The 19459-nt window shown below is 41.5% G+C and overlaps 1 protein-coding gene across 9 annotated transcripts in view; it reads right to left on the minus strand.

Moving 5' to 3' along the window:
* Positions 1 to 1354: 1354 nt before the first annotated feature.
* zfhx3b (zinc finger homeobox 3b) overlaps positions 1355 to 19459 on the minus strand; it is a 781589-nt gene continuing 763484 nt past the window's right edge. For all 9 annotated transcript variants that reach the window (XM_068222142.1, XM_021478047.2, XM_068222144.1 and 6 more), the window contains 4 exons: positions 18448 to 18648; positions 13469 to 13592; positions 7906 to 13374; positions 1355 to 7797 (listed from right to left, as the gene is read on the minus strand). In XM_068222142.1, the coding sequence (XP_068078243.1) occupies positions 6089 to 7797; positions 7906 to 13374; positions 13469 to 13592; positions 18448 to 18648 (7503 nt within the window). In that variant the 3' untranslated portion in view covers positions 1355 to 6088. The remainder of the gene's footprint in view (positions 7798 to 7905; positions 13375 to 13468; positions 13593 to 18447; positions 18649 to 19459) is intronic.

Below are 19459 nucleotides of genomic sequence, written 5' to 3' on the forward strand. Positions count from 1 at the left end.
AGTTAGTTGTAAATCATGCTTAAAAAGGCAGATTTCACATAATTAATTTTAAATCCAATTTACTTTAAATAGTAGCTATATTTCCTCAGTAATTAGCTGAATTGATTTTTATTCTACATAGCACAGTATGTTTATGAATTTATTTATTTATTGGATGAACACATTTGTATTTACTTGGATTATTATCCATTACTGTAAAGTGCATTCATTTGCATTATTACCAATAATATATATATATATATATTTAAAAGTTCTCAACATTACACTCAAAATTTAACGAATATTTTGTAGGTTTAATTTCGTTTCCAACAGTGACTTAATTGAAACTACTTATTAATATTACTTATTAGTTACAACTACTCCCGCTGTGTCATGTTTTTTTTTTTTTTTTTAACTGGCCAGCAGTCACTGTGTGTTTTTTTACATCTTTTAAACTGGTTTAGCCTAGAAGACGATCACAACAAGTTATGATTTTACTAACATACTTTCACACATTTATTTAAAATAAAAAAAATTGTCTATAAAAAAATATATATATATACTTTTATGCTACAAAAATGGATTCTCCAGTGTTTCTAATCCAAATTTTATCAAACTTTTTCAATAATTGGCAGGAAGATGTCTGCCGACACTGTAGTGAAAATATCATGGTCAACCCTGATTTTACCCTAAGTTACTTTGTGCCCCACGCTCCCCTATATATATATATACACAGTTGAAGCCAGAATAATAAGCCCCCCTGAATTATTACCCCACTGTTTATTTACTTATTTTTTTTACCTCAATTTCTGTTTAATGGAGAGATTTTTTTCAACATTTCTAAACACAATAGTTTTAATAACTCATTTCAAGACACTTCTTTACAGCTTAAAGTGACATTTAAAGGCTTAACTAGGTTAATTAGTTTAACTAGGCAGGTTAGAGTAATTAGTCAACTTATTGTATAACTATGGTTTGATCTGTTGACTATCAAACAAAAAATCAGCTTAAAGGGGCTAATCATTTTGACCTTAAAATGGTTCCTAAAAAACTAAAAGATGCTTTTATTCTAACCGAAATAAAGCAAATAAGACTTTCTCCAGAGGAAAAAATATTTTCAGACATACTGTGAAAATTTCCTTGCTCTGTTAAGCATAATTTGGGAAATATTTAAAAAAAGAAATTCAAAGGAGGGCTAATAATTCTGACTTCAACTGTATGCAATTGTTGTCTAAAATCCAGTGTTAAAGACAAATTTCCTTTCTGTGCCAAGCAGAATGGACAATAAAGTTCAAAGTATTTTTGCACAACCCTGGACACACACACACACACACACAATAAAGGTGCCACACAATAAACAACCCGAGACGAGAAGGGCTTTTATGCTCATACTTTTTAATGTATCACAATGAGCAAGAAACATACTTGATGAAATATTTTCAAAGGAGTATATTCAATTACCATCTACAATCAACTTAACTAGGACAACAAGGTTTTTTGTGACAAAAGTTTCTCTTTAAAAGTCTGAAGTTCCATGTGGTTTATGTATGTTAGTCTCCATGTAATTTGGTACAGTTTGGAAATCTTCATCATATAATTACAGTAACAAAAAGCTAACAAGACTACAGTATAGAAAAGACATCAAGAACAACATTTTTGGTTTAACTTGCTCTTTTTGTACATTGCAAGGCTGTAAGTTCTACCCTCGGATGGGCTACCTGGAGCCACAGAGCCGTGCTTGTGAGGCTCGGAGGAGGAATAATTTGAGGAGAACGAAAGAGGAAAAAAGGAGGAGAGAAAAAAAAAGAGTAAAGGAACACAAAAAGCGTCAAAAATGCTGTGGCACCAGGAGCCACTAAAGGAACAGGAAGCTCCAGCAGCAGTTCATCCTTGAAACTGGAGCAAATGTTCTTTTTTTTCATGTTTTTTTTTTCTGTTTGGTTGCTTGTTAGTTTGGTTATTAATTTTGGTTGCTTCGCTTTTTTGTGTTTGTCTGCATCCCTAGGAATGACACCCAGGAACGAAAAAAATCCCCTCCCCTTGAGCACTAGAGTCATTCTTTATGGTTGGATGGAACCAGAGCGGAACCACGTGTCAGTCACTGAAACGGGCAGGAGGAAATGAAACAGGTAGCAACACCGTGAACTGGGAGACAAACGTTATGTGAGTGTTTCGAGTCCGTCCCGTTCAGAAGTGCAGAAAATGTCCGAGTAGATGCAGATCCAGAGAGAGGAAAACGGAGATCGCTTCCTCTCCGTGTCACATATGTCCACTGGTCGCAGAGTCCACTCCCATCGGCATATAGTGTTAGTTAAATAATGACTTGATATCAGGGCCGTTCGGCCCTACCTTTGGCTCCCATGCCCAGTTTTGGTGTGCCAACAGCCTTCTCAGACATCTCAAAGACATCTCTCAAGTTTCCCAGAGTTCGCTTCTCTTTATTTCCTTCTTTGTCATTTCAAAGAAAAGTGTTGATGTCTTCTTTAAATATATCTATATCTGTATACATGTTTATTTTCACAGTGGGCAAAAAGGATGACCTCTACAGCAAAACCTGTCGTTCTCGTTCTCTCTTTGCACAAAAAAAAAAGAAAAATCAAGTATCCCAAATGAGAGTTTTGATGTATCTCAGCCACGTGTTGGATTAACCACAATAAATATACACTCATCAGGGGCACCAAATAAATTTGTTTTTTTTTGTCTTTTCGTGTTTTCGACTGCATGAAGCTTTGGCCACATTCATATAATCAATGAAAATAATAACTGCTCAGTGCTTCGGTTTCTTCTTTCACCACCTTACGCAATTATTGTGTTTTTCCCAACCCTTTGCTGAAGATTCAGCGTCGCAGTTCAGTATATTTTGGTGCGAAATGAAAGTAGAAAATAGAATACAAAGTATAAAAACTCAGACTGATGCTGGCTCTTATGAAACACTCACACACACACACGCACGCGCGCGCTCATACAAAGTCCATGCTGGCTAAAACAGACGCGAGGAACTCGCCTCCTCACACAAGAGCCTATAAAAAACGAGAACACTTTGGAAGCAAGAGATACGACGGTGTCAAGACAAACAAATATAGGAACATTGTAACAACAAAGTGGCCAGAGAATGATAGAAAACAAATAGATGCGATTTCAATTTAAAGCTGGCTTTGTAACATTAATTTATAAACAGACAACAACAACAAAAAAATGAGAGAACATAAAATATACAGTTATACGAAAATAACCATAAAGATATTATCTGAGACCAAAACGATGCAAAGCATTCAAAAAAATAAACTATACAATATCAGACTTCTCAAAAATAATTATCAACAATATTATAGATGGATTGAGAGGAGTGGATCGTCTTGCAGATCGAATGAACCCAATTTCAATAGCATGCACACCAGATAACACCCGATCAAGTTGCTCTGCAAAACCTAACGTGCCGTTAAAGCCAAAAATGCATTTGCGCCCCACACAAACGACTTGATTTGGGAAAGAAAACAAAAAGCAACCATTTCCATTGCAACGACTTGGAGTGAGGGACCTCTTTGGACAAAATTCTACCTACAAGGGACACCTACAGTAAAACAACTCCCCAGTCCTTTAATGCTTTGGAATGAAAATGCCCCTTACAGACCTGCAGCAGACATTTCATGCATGAAAATGGCTTCACACCCTGCAGAAAATGAATTCCCTACTTGATTTTCCAGGAGGGGAAACAGCCTTTCGTTCCGAGACTAGTTTTAAATGAAAAAGCATGATGACACTGGATCGGCGAGATGTGTAAGTACCAGACAGGTCGCGGTATGTACATTTTTGGTAACCACTATGACTTGGTGATCTAGTTCAAGTGAGTAAAAGTCATTTAATGGCTGCGGGGATTCTGCTCGCTCTCGACGCATCGTAATCAGAGCGATGGCATGATGGCAGAATTACACAACAGCTTACAGTCACCTTAGAAATGGGATCAAATAGAACTGTACTCGCTTCGAATAAAAAGACGAAATTAAACTTAATCGGAATGCACTGTTATTTTTTACAAACATTAGAGATCATTGGCTTTTAACATTGGTCTGTTCGAAAATGAAAGAAACGAGCTAAAATGTCCTTTGGAACATATATTCACAGTCTTCAAAGTTCCGTTTTTTGCGACAAGAAGGGAAAGAAAAAGATGGTGCGGGGCAGGGAAATGGTTTATTGTTTGTTTCTTTTCTTTTTCTTAAAGCTTAGCCAAAAAGCAAAAGGAGCATGCATCTAGGTATTCTTCCTTTCCAAATCTACATTAGCAGCAAAACATATGTCCTCAAAGACCAGACCTTATATATATACTTTTTTTTTTTTTACAAAAAAGAAAACAAAACGAAAAACAAAATGGATTTCATGTGTGTGACAGAAAAACTTCAACGAAACCTCTATCTTACAAACTGCAATGGCTCTGTAACGGTGCTACTCCACAATGCAAGGACAAGGGCCCTTTTTGATTTTTGGTTTTCTTAGTATTTGACGTAAAAAAGCCACCTGTCTGCTTGCAAAGAAGCAAAAACGGCAACTCTGATGCGTACTTCTTTTATTTTAAAACTTTGTTTTCTTTACTTAAAAACAGCAACAAATTCTCAAGTATAAAGAAGCCTCTTTACTCATCTTTATGCACCAATGGTGAAAGTGTTAAGTCTTTGGATTTTCTTTTCGTTTTAAAGCGTGAGAATTATTATTATTATTATTCTTTTTCATTTTCATATATGACAACAACAACAACGAAAACAAACAAACCAAACAAAAAAAAAAAAAACGGAAGTTGAAATGAACGTAAAGCCTATAGCAGACTGCAGCCACGTTACATGGAAACAAGTATCTGCTTTGTAGTGCTAAAGGAGAGGCAGTCGTCTCCGAATCTACAAAGGCAGGGGGGGGGGTACAGAAAGAAACGGATAAAGACAGAAAGAGAGCAAGTCAGACAGTGGTAAGTGCACTAAGGTAACACAAATAGAACTGAACAGTGTTCGAACACAGCCCAGATTTCTCTTCGGTTTTGGTCAAACCAAAGGTGAGAAAGAGATTCAGCTGGGAGAACGAAAACAAGAAGCTGAGAATCGGACAGAAATAGAGTAGAGATCGTTTCCTGCTCCTTAATCTAGTCTATTGGAATGACCAAGACAACATCAAATGAAGCGCCTTAAAGTTGGACGATACAAAAGCTAAATGTACACAAAGATTTTTCAATCTACCATACTGTTTAAATTCATTTCCAATGCAACAATCTACTGAACACCAAAAATGTATATATCTATCATAAATACAGAAAGTTTTTTTCTTAAAAAAACGAAAAAACTTTTCCCCCCACCAAGTCTGCAATGCTCTTTGTGTCTGGGTAAAAATGGGATAAGCAACTTTCCCGTTAAAAAAAAGACAAATAAAATACAATAATTAAGAAGGTTTAAAACCAGCAATTCGGCTACTCATTGAATGCCCAGAAACTTTAGTTGAGTCACTTCTGCCAATAAAACTCGTACAAAAACAAAAAAAAAAAACCTCTATCATTTGTTTGGAACAAAATGAACAAAATAATGACCTTTTGTAACACAAGAAAAGGTTGTGAGCTGTTGACCTGAGAATAAAATAGACATTACATTATTTTTCTTTTCTTTAGCAAGCCATTGGTATCTGAATGCTTAGATAGCAAGAAAACTGTAAGACTATTCTCCCATACAGTACATACTGGCTTTATGTGACTGTGCTGTTAAGCGGAAATACTTATGCAAACAAGGGACAGCTTGTTGACTCATTCTTTGAAGGGTTCTTTGTTGTGGGGCCATTCCAATAACTTTGCTTTGAGGCAGTCCAATGCAATACAGCATTCCACTTGCAATAACCGACTGCTCTAAGGGTTGTAACGAACTAAAACCAGCATGTTGATATGGGAAAACAATCCACTAACATTTAAATTTTTGGTTACAAGCTTTGGAATTGCAGTTAGTCTTTACACATCTTTTTTTCTGAAATTGGTTTGTATACTTTAAACATATTTTAAACATTGCTGCTTTTTTGTTTTTTTCTTTTGTCTTTTTTTTCCTTTTTTTCCTTTTTTCTTTTAAATATTGTTCATCATTGAAAGCTTTTACAATCTGATGGAGTCCGATCCTACACTAGTGAGATTACTACTACAACTACTGCTGTCTTTGAGACAGCCAGGCTGTTGTGGCTCCTCTGCTGGCCTGCCCAGCCTGTCTGCTGACTTCTGACTGCTGTCAGAGTCAGACTCGTCGGTAAAGACGTCTGTTGGTATCGAGGTCTGGACCCCTGAGGTGCTCAATGAACTTGAGGTAACCGTTGAAGGAGAGGAAACTGGAGGAAAAGAAGACAATGCAGACGACGGGGGATTGGGCTGCCCAGCTAAAGCTCTGGAGAAAGGGGCCTGGGACCATGATTTGCCTGTAGCTGTTGTGTTGAGTGGGCTGGCTGTGAAGGAGGTGGAGGTGCATGACGATGCAGTTGTTGATGAGGACGGCGTGGTTGCTGACGTTGTTGGCGGAGGGGATGTGGTGTTGTTTGAGTGAGTGGCAGACTGCGAGGTAGATGCGGTGTTAGGACTGGGGAAGCAGGCTGAAGAGTGAGGTAATAAATTAGTAGCGTGCTCTTTGGCATTTCTGGATCTCTTGATTGTTCTGTGTTTGTGCAAGGCTGAATCCAGGTGTTGACTGAGCGCTTTGTCCCCTTCTAGCGTGGTGTCACAGGCAAGGCAGTCGTAGAGGCCGCCTTCTGCTGCATTCCCACTGTTGGGGACCCGAAGCAACATCTCTTGCAGGTTTGCCACAGACTGACCAAAAAAACAAATTGACTTAAGGTGGCTGATAGCCGCTTCCTCCTTGCTGAAGACAGCTTGACACTTGCGGCACGCCAGCCGGTACTGAACTTTAGGGACAATATATTGGTCAAGATGGGGGTCTGCACCTTTGCCATCCACTTCGTGCTGCTCAGCGGCTACGTTGTTGTGAGTGGAAGAGGTTTCAGCTGAGGGGGTGCTTTTTTGCTCTGTTTTTACTGAATCTTTGGCAGAGTCCTTGCGGTCCACCGAGTTTTGTGAAGTTTGGCTTGCTTTGGGCTGCTGGATCTGCTGAAGCTGCCGCTGTTGCTGCTGAAGTGCCTCCTGCAGGCTCTGCTGATATTGCTGGTAATGCTGAAGCAAAGATCCAGGTGACAGTCCCATCAGAGCCTGCGATAAAGCTGGGTTGTAGGGAAAAAGACTTTCCATGCCATACATGGGCTGAAGATATCCACCTTGAAGAGCACCTGGGATCTGAGGGGCATAGTATGGAGAGAAGCCAGGCATAAAGTAGGGCAGGAACTGACTTGTTAGCAGAGCGGTTGGATCTGAAGCTAAAGCTGCTTGTAGAGCTTGGAGTTGGGCAGTATCGACCACATACTCCATGCCAGGTGTTGGCATTGAGGTGGCCGGAACAGCAGTGTCTGTTTTTTCTTTCTTGGCACTGGCAGCAGAAGTGGAGGGAGCAGGAGTTCCCCCTGCTGAGGATGGTGTAGAGGATTTCTCAGCTTTCTCCTTGGGTTTCTCTTTCTCCCTTGCCCTCTCAGGATCACGATCTTTGGGAGCTTCAGGGCGAGCGCCTGGCTGTGTCATCAAAGAGTTTGTTGTTGATGTAGGGGTGGGGCTGGAGTGGGCAACAGATGTGCTGGCCTGAGCTGGGCTGGGCGATGCCAATGAAGAGGAGGAAGGAGTCTTGTTGGGTAAACCAGATGTTGGGAGACTAGGTGAGGGTACGCTGGCACCAGGCATGTTCAGGAGGTTTGGAGGCTTCGGAGGGGTTAAAGCTGCAGAAGTTGGCACAGAAAAACACAGACAGATTAAAAACATTGAAAAACACCCAGAGTAAATCAAAGACTTTCTAAAGTCTTTAAACAGTTAGTGTGATAGCATACCTGAATTTGATGAATTAAAGCCTGGTATGGATGGACCACCAACACCTGGCAGGAGAACAGGGGGGATCCCCTGTAGATTTGGGTAACCTGACTGAAGGTTCAAGGCTTGCAAGGCAGGTGTGTCGAACATCCCTTGTTGCTGCATGGCTTGTTGTTGTGCTAGTCCCAGGACCTCATTTGCTTTCTTGATGCGATCCATCTCTTGTTGTGCCATCAGCTGACGAACTGTCGCTGGATCGAAGTACTCTTTCTCTTTGTCGAGCTGGCTTCCAATGGTATCTTTTACTTTGGAGATGTGTTGTTGGGAAAAGATGTGGTCTCGTACTGAGAGGCGAGCACTGTATTTAACACCGCACAAAGAGCATTCTGTCTTAGGTCCCTCATAAGAAGTCTGGTTGATACCAAAGTGCTTAGCCATGCTGAGCTTAGCTTTCTTTTCCTTGGCACGAGCATTTTGGAACCAGACCTGAACAACTCTCTTTGGAAGTCCAATGTCATTGCCAAGTACCTCACACTCCAGCATGGTTGGAGTCCTGTAATCACTGAAGCAGGACTTGAGCACCTTAAGCTGAAGATTAGTCATCTGTGTTCGGAAGCGCTTTTGACCAGGCCTGTCTCCACTATCAATGCTTCTGCTTCCAGAGGCCCCTGGGCTTGGTGAACAGGGGTCGGCCAGACTTGATGTTTCACTGTAGTCTATCATATTTTCATTTTCAAAGTCTTTTGTGTAGTAACTTGTTGCAGGGCTCACCAGTCCTGAGGACATCTGTTCATCATTTTCAATAGAGGGGGCTGTGCCCCCCGACTTAGAGAGGAAATCTCCACTGTTTTGGCTGTGTTTTGCATCAGCACTGTCATTGTCAACATTTGCCTCATCACCTGTGGTAGTATCAGTGATCGCTGTATTCACAGAGGAACAATCATCATTATCAAGTTTATTGTGATCAAAGTTTGTGTTTACTGAGGAAATGGTTGGACTTTCAAACTCCTCCACTCCTTCAACCTTGATAGATGTGGGGCTCAGGAGAGCCCTGGGGGACAAGTCCATGACTTTGCTTATAGGTGACAGCGATGAACACTGAGCATCATTGTTAGACTGGGCAAGATGAGCATAGCTGGAGATATCCAGAGGATCCATTTTCAACTGCATAGCCTCCTGTTCAGGTAGCAAACCAGAAAGAGCTAGGTTGTAACCAGCACGTTTAGCCTCATGCCAGTGGCGTGAACGAATGTGGGCCTCGAGAGCAGTTTTAGCTTTGAACAGGGCTCGACAAAATGGGCAGCGGCGATGTGCTTGAGCTGGCCCAACAGCCCGAAATTGCCCTTTTCTTTCCCTGGCTCGTGTGTTTTGGAACCATACCTGTACCACACGTTTTTTAAGGCCCACTTCGTGAGCAATGTGGTCAAGCATTTTACGAGTCGGATTAGAGTCAAGCAAATATTTCTGGTACAAAATCTCTAGTTGCTCTGGTGTTATAGTGGTTCGGAGGCGCTTGTCTCGCTGTGGTTCCTCTCCACTATTCATACTGTCACTTTCCCCTGGACTAGTTCCTGCCTTCTCCTCCAACTTTCTTTTCAATGAGTTCATAGTTGATGTAGGTGTTGATGGGGAGGTGGCGGAGTTGCTGGACATTTGGGGTATTGCTCCTGCAAGGAGCTGGCTAGCAAGCAGAGGATTACTTGGGTCAAACAGCATGAATGACATGTCCATTGGGCGATCCAAAAACTGAGGATGAATGAACTGATTCTGGACACTCAGAAAATGAAGCTGCTGGTGTTCCTGCCAGTGTTCAAATGAGGGGAAGGCAAGTTTGCACTGCTCACACTGGTATGGGATCATTTGCTGGGCCAACTGCTGCTGTGAGGCAGAGGCTAAATGAGGATTAAGGGCCATGTGGGAACTTTGGGAGGTCTGACTGGTATGTGAAACGGAGGGACCACTGTGCTGTTGCTGCTGGGAGAGGGAAGGTGAAGAAAGCTTTGAATTCTTTGGGACTGCATGCATCTTTTCCTCTCTTTGTGGTCTCTGCTGTGGGGTCTCAGATGGATGACTGGTTTCCTGTTTCAAAGATGTCTGCTCTCTTTGACCCAATGTTGTTTCTGCAGAGTGTCTTGATTTTTCATCAAAGGAGTTGGATGTGTTAGCTGGTGTAGGCTCCTCCTTTTCAGATGATGCGATGTGAGAGAATGCAGAGGATGGAGGAAGAGGGCAGAGGCTTGAGGATGAGGGCATTGGTGTTTGACCCGATGACCCAGATGGAGTATAGTATTCATGGGAGAGATCCAGAGAGTCCTCATTTAGGCTGTCATACTGGCCGTCATCCTCTTCGTCTTTGTAACAGAGCTTCTTTTGGTGTTTAATAAGGTCAAATATGCGCTGGAAAACCAGGCTGCACTTCTTGCACTGATAGTTTAAGTTGGTAGTGCGAATGTATCTGTCATTGGATAACTCACGTCGGTCACCTTCTTTTACTCCATCTCCCTGGTTCTCATAATTTTTACGGGCTTTTTGTCTGGCATTTTGAAACCACACAACAATTACTCGAGTTGGAAGGTTCAGGAGATTAGATAACTGCTCAAATTCATCATCTTTAGGATAAGCATTAGCGTCAAAGAAATCTTGCAGGACTCTCAGTTGGTAGTCTGTGAACCGTGTTCTTGAAGACCGCTTATTTCCATATGCTTCCTGTTTTAGAGGTTCAGGGGAGGGGGGTTTTGAATCAATTTTTGTTTCTTCAAGAGTTGTAATTGGAGGGTTGTTAAAGTTATAAGGTGAGTCTTTGTTGCGCTGCCGCTCCTTGAAGAGTGTGTTTCGAAACCAGTGCTTAATGACTTTCTGGGGGAGTCCCGATTTATCTGCCATTTCTTTAATTTGCTCTTCATTGGGAGAGTTGTTGATATCGAAATACTGTCGGAGCACCCTTAGCTGGTCGTCTGTGATTCGGGTGCGAGGTCTCTTATTCTGTTGCTGCAACATGGCAGGGGTAAGCTGCTGTTGATAGAGCTGGGCAAGATCAGTGGCCAAACTGGGCTCCACAGTTGGCAGCTGGGCAGGAATTTGTGAAGGCAATGATTGGAGTGACATGGGCTGCATCATTAGTGGAGAGAATAGAGGGAGATCCATTGCCATTGGAATTTGGGAAAGTGGAACTGGAGGCTGAGGGGTTGGAGCAGTTGGTGGCGTTAGGGTGGGAGCAGAAACAGGTATATTTGGTGTTGGTGCCCTCTGGGGAGGTGGAGGTGGAGGTGGGGGAGGAGGGGGAGGAGGAGCTGGTGCAGCTTCAGGTGTCTGGGGTCTTAGTGGGTACAGCTTGTCATATTGTTCTCTGTACTCTTTGGCAAACCTCTCTAGGAATCGGAATGGAAAGAAAGCCTGGTGGATATGCTCCTGGTGACTCTTGAGAATCAATATGTTGGAAAAGAGCTTACCACAAGACTCACACTCCAGTTTCTCTAGTCCTTCAATGGGGTCAACCACTCTGGTGAAACCAGCTGTCCCAGTGCATCCCGGCAGAGACCCTGTCGACTTTCTTTGTGCTTTTTGCTTATTCTCATTGTACTGAATTACTAACTCAAATCCAAAATTCTCCAGTAGAGCTTTGGTGGCATTTCCTCTGGCATCTGAGGCAATTCTTGGAGGAGGAAATCCAGAGTCATGATTTACATTTACTAAAGCTTGAGTAGCATCTATCTTTTCTTTGGACTTGTCTGACAAATCTTTTGGAACGTGATCCTCTGATTTATCACTAATTTCTTTGTCCTTTGGCAGATCTCTTTCTTTCTCAGTGTGGGGAGATGGCTTTGTCTTTTTGTCTACAGGGTGAGAGAGGGCACTCTGTTGAAGTAAAGCCATTTGGCTTGAACCTTGCGAGTGGGAATGAGCTTGGTGCTGTTGCTGAAGGTGGTGGTGCATAAGTTGTTGTTGTAAGCAACTTTGTTGGGCCTGCTGGACAGAGTTTTTCTGTTCCTCCAACAATGATGCAGTAGATCCACTCAAGTTCAACGAAGAGCTATTTAGGTTCATTTCTGGATTAAGTTGAAATTCTGCCCCGGGAATGTAAAAGGGGAAAAGCAGCTGCTGTTGCTGAAGAGGGAGAAGAGCATCTGTTGTCATTGGGAAGTGCTGGAGAAGAGGGTTAAAAAGCTGGGACTGAAGGAGTGCGGCCTGCTGGAGCTCCTGCTGGAGCTGAGCCTGTGCCTGTGCTTGAGCCTGGGCCAACTGCTGCTGCTGTTGTTGGAGCTGCTGTTGATGACTTCTTGAGGAGAGCATGTCAGAAAATTTCTTCTTTTTCACTTCATGATTCTCAGAGGAGGAAGTATGACTAGCTGAATTACCCAAATTCTCAACACTGTGTGAATGGCTTGACAGATGATTGCCTCCTATTATGCTCTGTGCTGTCTGTGCTCCTGCAGGAGAGCTGCTGCTGTTGCTAGAGCTGGTAGTTGAGTTAGTGGCTGGAATAGGGCTCGGGGTTGAAGTGCTATTGGAAGTGCTTCCGCTTGGGCCACTACTGCTAACAGCAGTAGAACTGCCACCAGCTGCTTCAAGCTTTGCTGCCCTGGCCTTGGTTTGATGAAGAACAGAGCGCATGTGAATCTCCAGTGTAGAGCTCTGGCTATATGCTACATTGCAAGTGCTGCACTTGAAGGGTTTGTTATCAGGGCTGCTGGTAGGCTCCGGCTGACCTGTGGTGGATTCTTGTAGTGCCCTTTTGACTTTGTGTAAGTGAGACACTGAGTTGTAGTGTACAAGCAGGATATTCTTTTGAGTAAAGGACTCTTTGCAGACCGTACACTTGAAGGGACGGGATGGATCTAGAAACTTCTCCATAGTAAAGTTGGGGCCTTTTCTAAAGGGCAGGGCACGTTTGGGTTCAGATCCAGAATCCTCTAGCAAAGATCCAGAGTCACTGCCAGTCGGGCTTTGCTTTTCCTCAGGATCGCTTTCATCTCCCTCTTTCTCATCATCAAGAAGACCTCCCTGGTCCTCTCCAAGTGAGGGATCGCCCATAATCATTAGGTCCCCATTCATCAGTAAACCTCCATAGAGCTGCTGGATGTCTGCTTCGCTTAACTCCAGGTGACTGGTCTCCAGATGCTTTTTAAGTGCCTGTAGGGTCCTGAAGCTGCGCTGGCATAAACAACACATTGTGGCTGCTCTGATCACATGATATTGGGAATGCAGCTGAAGTTTCTCTATTGTCTTGAATGCCAGACTACATTGATTGCAGCGATATTTGTAGACATGACGATCAGACACCGGCAGTTGGGGTCTTTTGTTGTGGACCTCATTGAAGTGCATCTGAAGAGCACTGGAGGATTTAAAGACTTTGTTGCAGCCCTTTTTCCAGCAAAGGAAACCAGTGGAATCATCCCTTGCAGGCTGTTGTTCCTCAAGAGGAGATTTCCGAGCTTCAGCAGTGTCGGAGGTCAGACAGACTCCTTTTTCAGGCTCAGCATCTGCCACTTCTGCAATCACAAAACCAACATGCATTAAAACTATGATAACATATAATTAATATATATGTAGTGTTTAATTAGTTCAGTTGCACGGCATTCTGACCTGTTAGTTTCTTAGTGTCATCCGAGTTTGAGTTGGCCATGGACTGAGGTGCAGTTTGAGTATCTTTCTCTGGTCCAGGGACTGGTATGAACATGCTTGCCGGCAGTACTTCTGATGCTGCCACCTGAAAAATAAAGCATAGTATTTGTCACGTTAATAATAATGAATAAAACTCCCAATAAAAAAAAGAACAACTCAAAGGACAAGAAAAATACACATTAGGGAGAAGCAACATTTCTTAATAGTGTATTGCATTGCCTTTTTTTATTATATCCAATAACTGCAATTCATTGTAAAAGGATATAAAAGAAAAAAAGTATTAAATGTTAGACAGGTGAGAGGTACTATAAACATATAATCTGATAAGATAATCATCTTATTTGAACTGGACACAAATACATTCACAGTCCCCCTCAAAGGCGACTTAATTTGCCATCCATGGAATTTGCACTTTGATCACTGATGGTGTTTTGTCATGCTCTGCGATAGTTCTCCTGCTGCAGCCAATTAGTGTGATGGGCTGAGTGGTCTACCTTGGCCAGTTGAAAAGCTTATTAGAGAGCCTAATTAAATAAGTCTTCCACCTCATAAAATGTGCTTTTCATTCCAATGGAAAAGCACGGCGCAATGATAAAATGCCGCCGTTCAGCTAGGAATTCTGGGTAATGCAACAAATGTCAGTTTCTGGATAATGATCAGCGTTCGTTATTTAACGTACAGTGCTCATTAATGTGTTTTCCAGCAGCCCAGAATATCATAATCTAAACAATTATGCAAATTAAGACTTGAAACAAAGTCATTAATAACACAAACTGATCAATTTAAATGTTCGTAAATGGCAAGCCGCATGTTTTTCACTCAGTTTAATTAGAAAATGAATAGTACCGATGGATTTTGTTGTGATAAAGGTGCACCTAGGTTTGTTAGGAACTTCAAAGGTTGAACTTAATCAAGTGTGAATGACACACTCCTCTATCTTTTGAGTGCACTTGCGTTGCTCTCTCTCTGTTTCTCAGAATAATAATAAAAAACTGATTCATTAACAGGAACCTATTTAACAATAATCAGTGACTGAGATTGGAAAAGGTTGCAAGATGAGCCACAATGTGCTTCACCTTCCACAATTAACTTCCCAAACTGAACAATCAGCCTTACCGATCATGCATTTCAATACCCAGATACTACCAATGTAACACCTCATGTCATGTTCTCTCAGTTTCTTCCTTTGTTAATGCCCTTGCAGTATTTATTACTGCATAAAAAAACAATTTCCCCTGACAAATGACCTGTGGGAGACCTAAGCAAACAGTGTCATTGCATTTCTTTTGGTTTTCTGAGATCTGGTTATATATATATCCGAGTCAGCCAGCAGCTTTAACTCCATCTAAGTACCATCGAAAACCACGTTCCATGCAACCCCCATGTCTTTGTGTTTGAAACCCTGTGAATGAGAGCGGTTTATAAGCATCTGGTTACCGCAATCAAAATCACACTAGGCAAAATGTAGGCCTACTTCTGCTTTTTAGTTTCCTCCCTCACCCACTCTCCTCCTAAATGAAAGTGTTAAATGATTGTGACCAATATGGAGAATTCCAGAAACAAAACATGCCTGTGATTAACATTACAAAGTGGACTGTTTCTAGACAACTGCATCATTAGGCAAAGAGCGCCGAGTGCTGAGAGTATCCCAAGGTCACTTTTAATTTGGACCGTCTAATTGGCAAACATAGTTCCAAATGGCTATCATCTAGCCAGACTCAGAATTAATGAAGCACAATTATTTTCATTACCCCTATCTTAGACAGACAGAACATTAGAAATAGACAGAGGGGGCGAGGGAGGGAGAGCGAGAGTAGAGGAAGGAGGAGGTAGGCTGAGCAAGACTGGAGGAGAGAGTGCATCTTTATGCAATGGTTGCAAGAAATAAAAGTCACCTGATTCGGAATTCATTAAGCTTGTCTGCCTGACACGAGGAACAGCGTAGTACCTTCCATCTCTCGTTGTAAAAAAAAAGGTGCAGGTTTTAATGCGCGTTGTATTAGCTCGGTTTCTGTCATGCACTGCACTTGTACAGTGCTCGGTGCGTTATTACCTCTATAAAAGAAAAAATATTGCCGCCTGGCCTCTACTAATGTGTTCACCGTTTGCTTTCGGCTTGGGGGGGAGTGAAGATGCCTTCAGTGAATTCTGCGATTGGCTAAGCAAGCCATTGAAACGCCACACTCGTAATTATTTCACCACTAAAATTTGATTTAAAAACAAAACAAGAAGACATGAAAGCTGGGTAGTCTCCGTTGAAGCAGAAATGGAATAAGGTGAGTATTCTCGGAGGGATCTAGCGGAGTAGGCTGCTGGAGGCCTGAGCGCTCGGGGACTAGAGCGGTGGAAATAACGTAAAGGAATGATGTAAGTATTACTGCTTCTACTGAGTGCCTGGAATACAAATGACCTTGGTAATCACAAGAGGCTTTTATAATTTTTCCACAAAAGCGGGAACTTTCCTCTAAAGTAAAAAATTACAATATTCATCTACTTTCCACAAACCAACTGTTTCTCCTAATCAGCACTGAAGTTAAATGGTGAGCAAACTGTGCCTTGTGAAGGTCCACAGTTTTGCAGATGTAATTCATTTATTTTCCTTCGGCTTAGTCCCTTTATTCATAAGGGGTCCCCACAGAGGAATGAACCGCCAACCTATCTAGCATATGTTTTGCACAGTGGATGCCCTTTCAGCTGCAACCCAGTACTGGAAAAAACCCATACACATTTACACATACACTACGGCCAATTTAGTTAATTCTATTCACTTGCACCTATGTCCTTGGACTGTAGGGGAAACCGGAGCACCCGGAGGAAACCCACACGTACATGGGGAGCACATGCAAACTCCACACAGAAATGCCAGCTGACCCAGCTGGACTTGAAACAGTGATCTTCTTGCTGTGAGGTGACAGTGCTATCCTTTGAGCCACCGTGCCGCTCATTTTGCAGATGTATTTATTATGTTATTTACCTGAGAAGGCCCTAAAGTCTAGCTCTTTTATTAGAACGATGTGACAAAATGTGCTCAGATCTGATGCCAGAGTGACGTCTGTGATTCAGAGTAAGATATTTCAGTGGGAACTCAAACATCTGTATGCTGTTTGTATTAGGCATGGGCCGGTATACAATTCTGACGGTATGATAGTCTTGGACAAAAATATCACAGTGTTACTGTACTATGATTGCTGCTTTAAAATATGTGCTTTTTAAATATCTGGGTAAAAAACTAAACATTATTACCTCTTGAACGCAATATATTTTATGATAAGAAATGTTTAAATTATTTTGGAGCAGTAAACATGTCAGACTAAATATTCAAACAAATCATTGACAAAAACACTGTTTTCTTTACAGTTTAAAATGGCATCTTTGGATATCGTTTCTGATAGAGGTTCTGTTGTCCTAAAAACATTTACAAAACTTTAGGAACAGTATAGCAGATAATTTTGGCGGTTTTAAAACCTTGACTCTTCTAAACCGTGGTAAACCTTGATAGCAGTTATCGTCCCATGCCTAGTCTGTACTGTATAGCATTAAAGGGATAGTTCACTAAAAATGAAAACTTGTTTCAACCTGGTTTGACTTTCTTTCTTCTGTTGAACACAAAAGAAGATTTACTGAAGAAAGGTGGAAACTTGTAACCACAAGCATCCATAGTATTTGTGTTTCCTACTATGGAAGTAAAAGTTTGTCGATTTCTTCAGAATATCTTCTTTTGTGTTAAATATAATAAAGAAGGATTGAGGGCGAGTAAACAGTGTGTACATTTTTATTTTGGGGGTAAATTATCCCTTTAAGTCCCCTGTTTAAGTTCTGAACAAACAAAAACTTCAGCCAATGTAACCTTAACGCTTACCCCTTGGGTTGTCATGATACTGGAATTCGGTACCAATCGATACTGAGGTTTTAAAAACGTCCATTCCACGCTGACATTTGAGCACTGTTGAGTGGGTTATAAACAGCGCTGATTTGCCATTGTGTTCACGCTCAACAGAAATGACTGTGATTGGCCGTGAAGGTCATCATTTCACCAAACTCTGAATGTAAACATAGATACAGGGACACTGGAGTTTTCAAAGTCACATCGATCAGCTGGTTTGTCTATAAACTGACATACGAGCGATCCGCTGATGAATCTTGGCTTAAAACGCTCCAGTGTCCCTGCATCTGTGGTTACACTCAGTAAACAACAGTGAGTTTGGTGAACTGATGAGCTTCACAGCCAATTACAGTCATTTCTGTTGAGCATGTGAACACATCGGCAAAACAGCACTGTTTAAGAACGCACTCAACAGCTCTCAAATGTCAGCTGGAAATGAACGTTTTCAAAATGTCACTATCAATTGGTACTAAATTCTTGTATTGTGCGACCCTACTAACTCCCTGGTAGCACAATAAACCTAGCAAAGGACATAGAAACTACTGTAACAATGCTTAACCGATGTTTCACCCAGCCATGTCCGTTAGCCTCACACAACTCATTTAGGATATAAAGGATTCCCAGGGGCCGTATTAGAATGATCAGTTTACTATGGCATTTAATTAAGCTTTAAAATGTCATTAATTACATGAAAAGAAACAACTTTCAGCCCACAAAGAGAGAGTGAGTAAGGAACTGTGAGTCATGTGTGAGGCATAATCAGCGCTGAGCATGGGGAGTAAAGTGAATGCATATGGCCTTCATGCCACACAATAGCAGGGCAGTGAGGCCTTTGCTCTAATCTAACATCAAAAAACAAAAGATCGCAGAGAGAAATTCACTGTAATCAGTAAATATTCATCTACCAGAGAGAGAGACTGAATGGAAAATTAATAGCACGGCTCTTTTGACTCTTTTGAGGTAGAGTAAAACTTAGTTGAATGTCTTAAACGTTCTGCAGAAACTAATTTCTGCGCATGAAACGGAAGGTTAAATAGTTGTTTTCGCTGGAACTTACAGTGGCAATAAGCTTGTCCACGCAGTCTGGTGCCACGCTGTGGAGGTGGGTGAGATGGAACTGCAGGTGGACCTTGTTGTTGAGCATATCCTGGCACAACGGGCAGCGAAACATGGGCTGCACTGAGTGCTGCGTCATCACGTGCATTCTGAGCCGGTTCAGATCTGTGTTGCTGAACTTGCAGTAGGGGCACTGGTACATCTGCACAATGACAAGAAGGCAAAGAGCGAATATTAGTGTAGTTAAGTTCTGTTTACTTCAAAGGGAACCTATTTGGAAGCTGTTATTGTGTGTCCACAGTCATATTGGAGTGATAGAAACACAATAAGTCTCTTTTTTAAATTTCCTGATGTTAAAATAGGTTCCTTATCCCTCCCATTTTGATGCCGACCACGACGTGAAGTAGGAGTGTGGTTTCCCCGCCCACCAAATTGATTGACAGCCATGTTATCATTTCTCCGTAGTAAGGTGTATAATCATATCCACAAGACAGGGCGTGTTTAAAGCAACTGGAATTAAAAGATCTGTTCAGCTCTCTGTGATCATCAGCACCTCAAAAATGAGTTTTACAAGTTTAAATCATTATTAAAACAGCAATTGTTCATTTACTGTTTAGAGCTCATTTCTGGTTAATGATGTCAGAATTTACTGGTATTTTGGAATGGATGTGTGAATAGTCTTTTCTGGAAAAATTCCGTAACGTCCTCGTCTGTGTGAACAGCGCTTTTTTTAATTTACCGGTAAAGTCGTTCTGGAAATTTTCCGAATATTTACCTGTATCACTGTGAGAAAGGGGCTAATGTCTTAACAACTCAAATTTCACTGATTTAAGAAGGTATAGTAAATAATGTAATGGGCATTTGAGCTGAAAATCTATCTAAAATCTGGAAAAAGGGGTAAAATAGGTTCCATTTAAATCTTTATTAATCCCCTTGGAATAATTCATTCTAACATGCTATGGTGCTTCACATATAACACATATGACACTCTTAAAACAAAAAATATTAACACT

This window comes from Danio rerio, chromosome 7 (genome assembly GCF_049306965.1).
Source record: "Danio rerio strain Tuebingen ecotype United States chromosome 7, GRCz12tu, whole genome shotgun sequence".
Classification (NCBI taxonomy): Eukaryota; Metazoa; Chordata; class Actinopteri; order Cypriniformes; family Danionidae; genus Danio; species Danio rerio.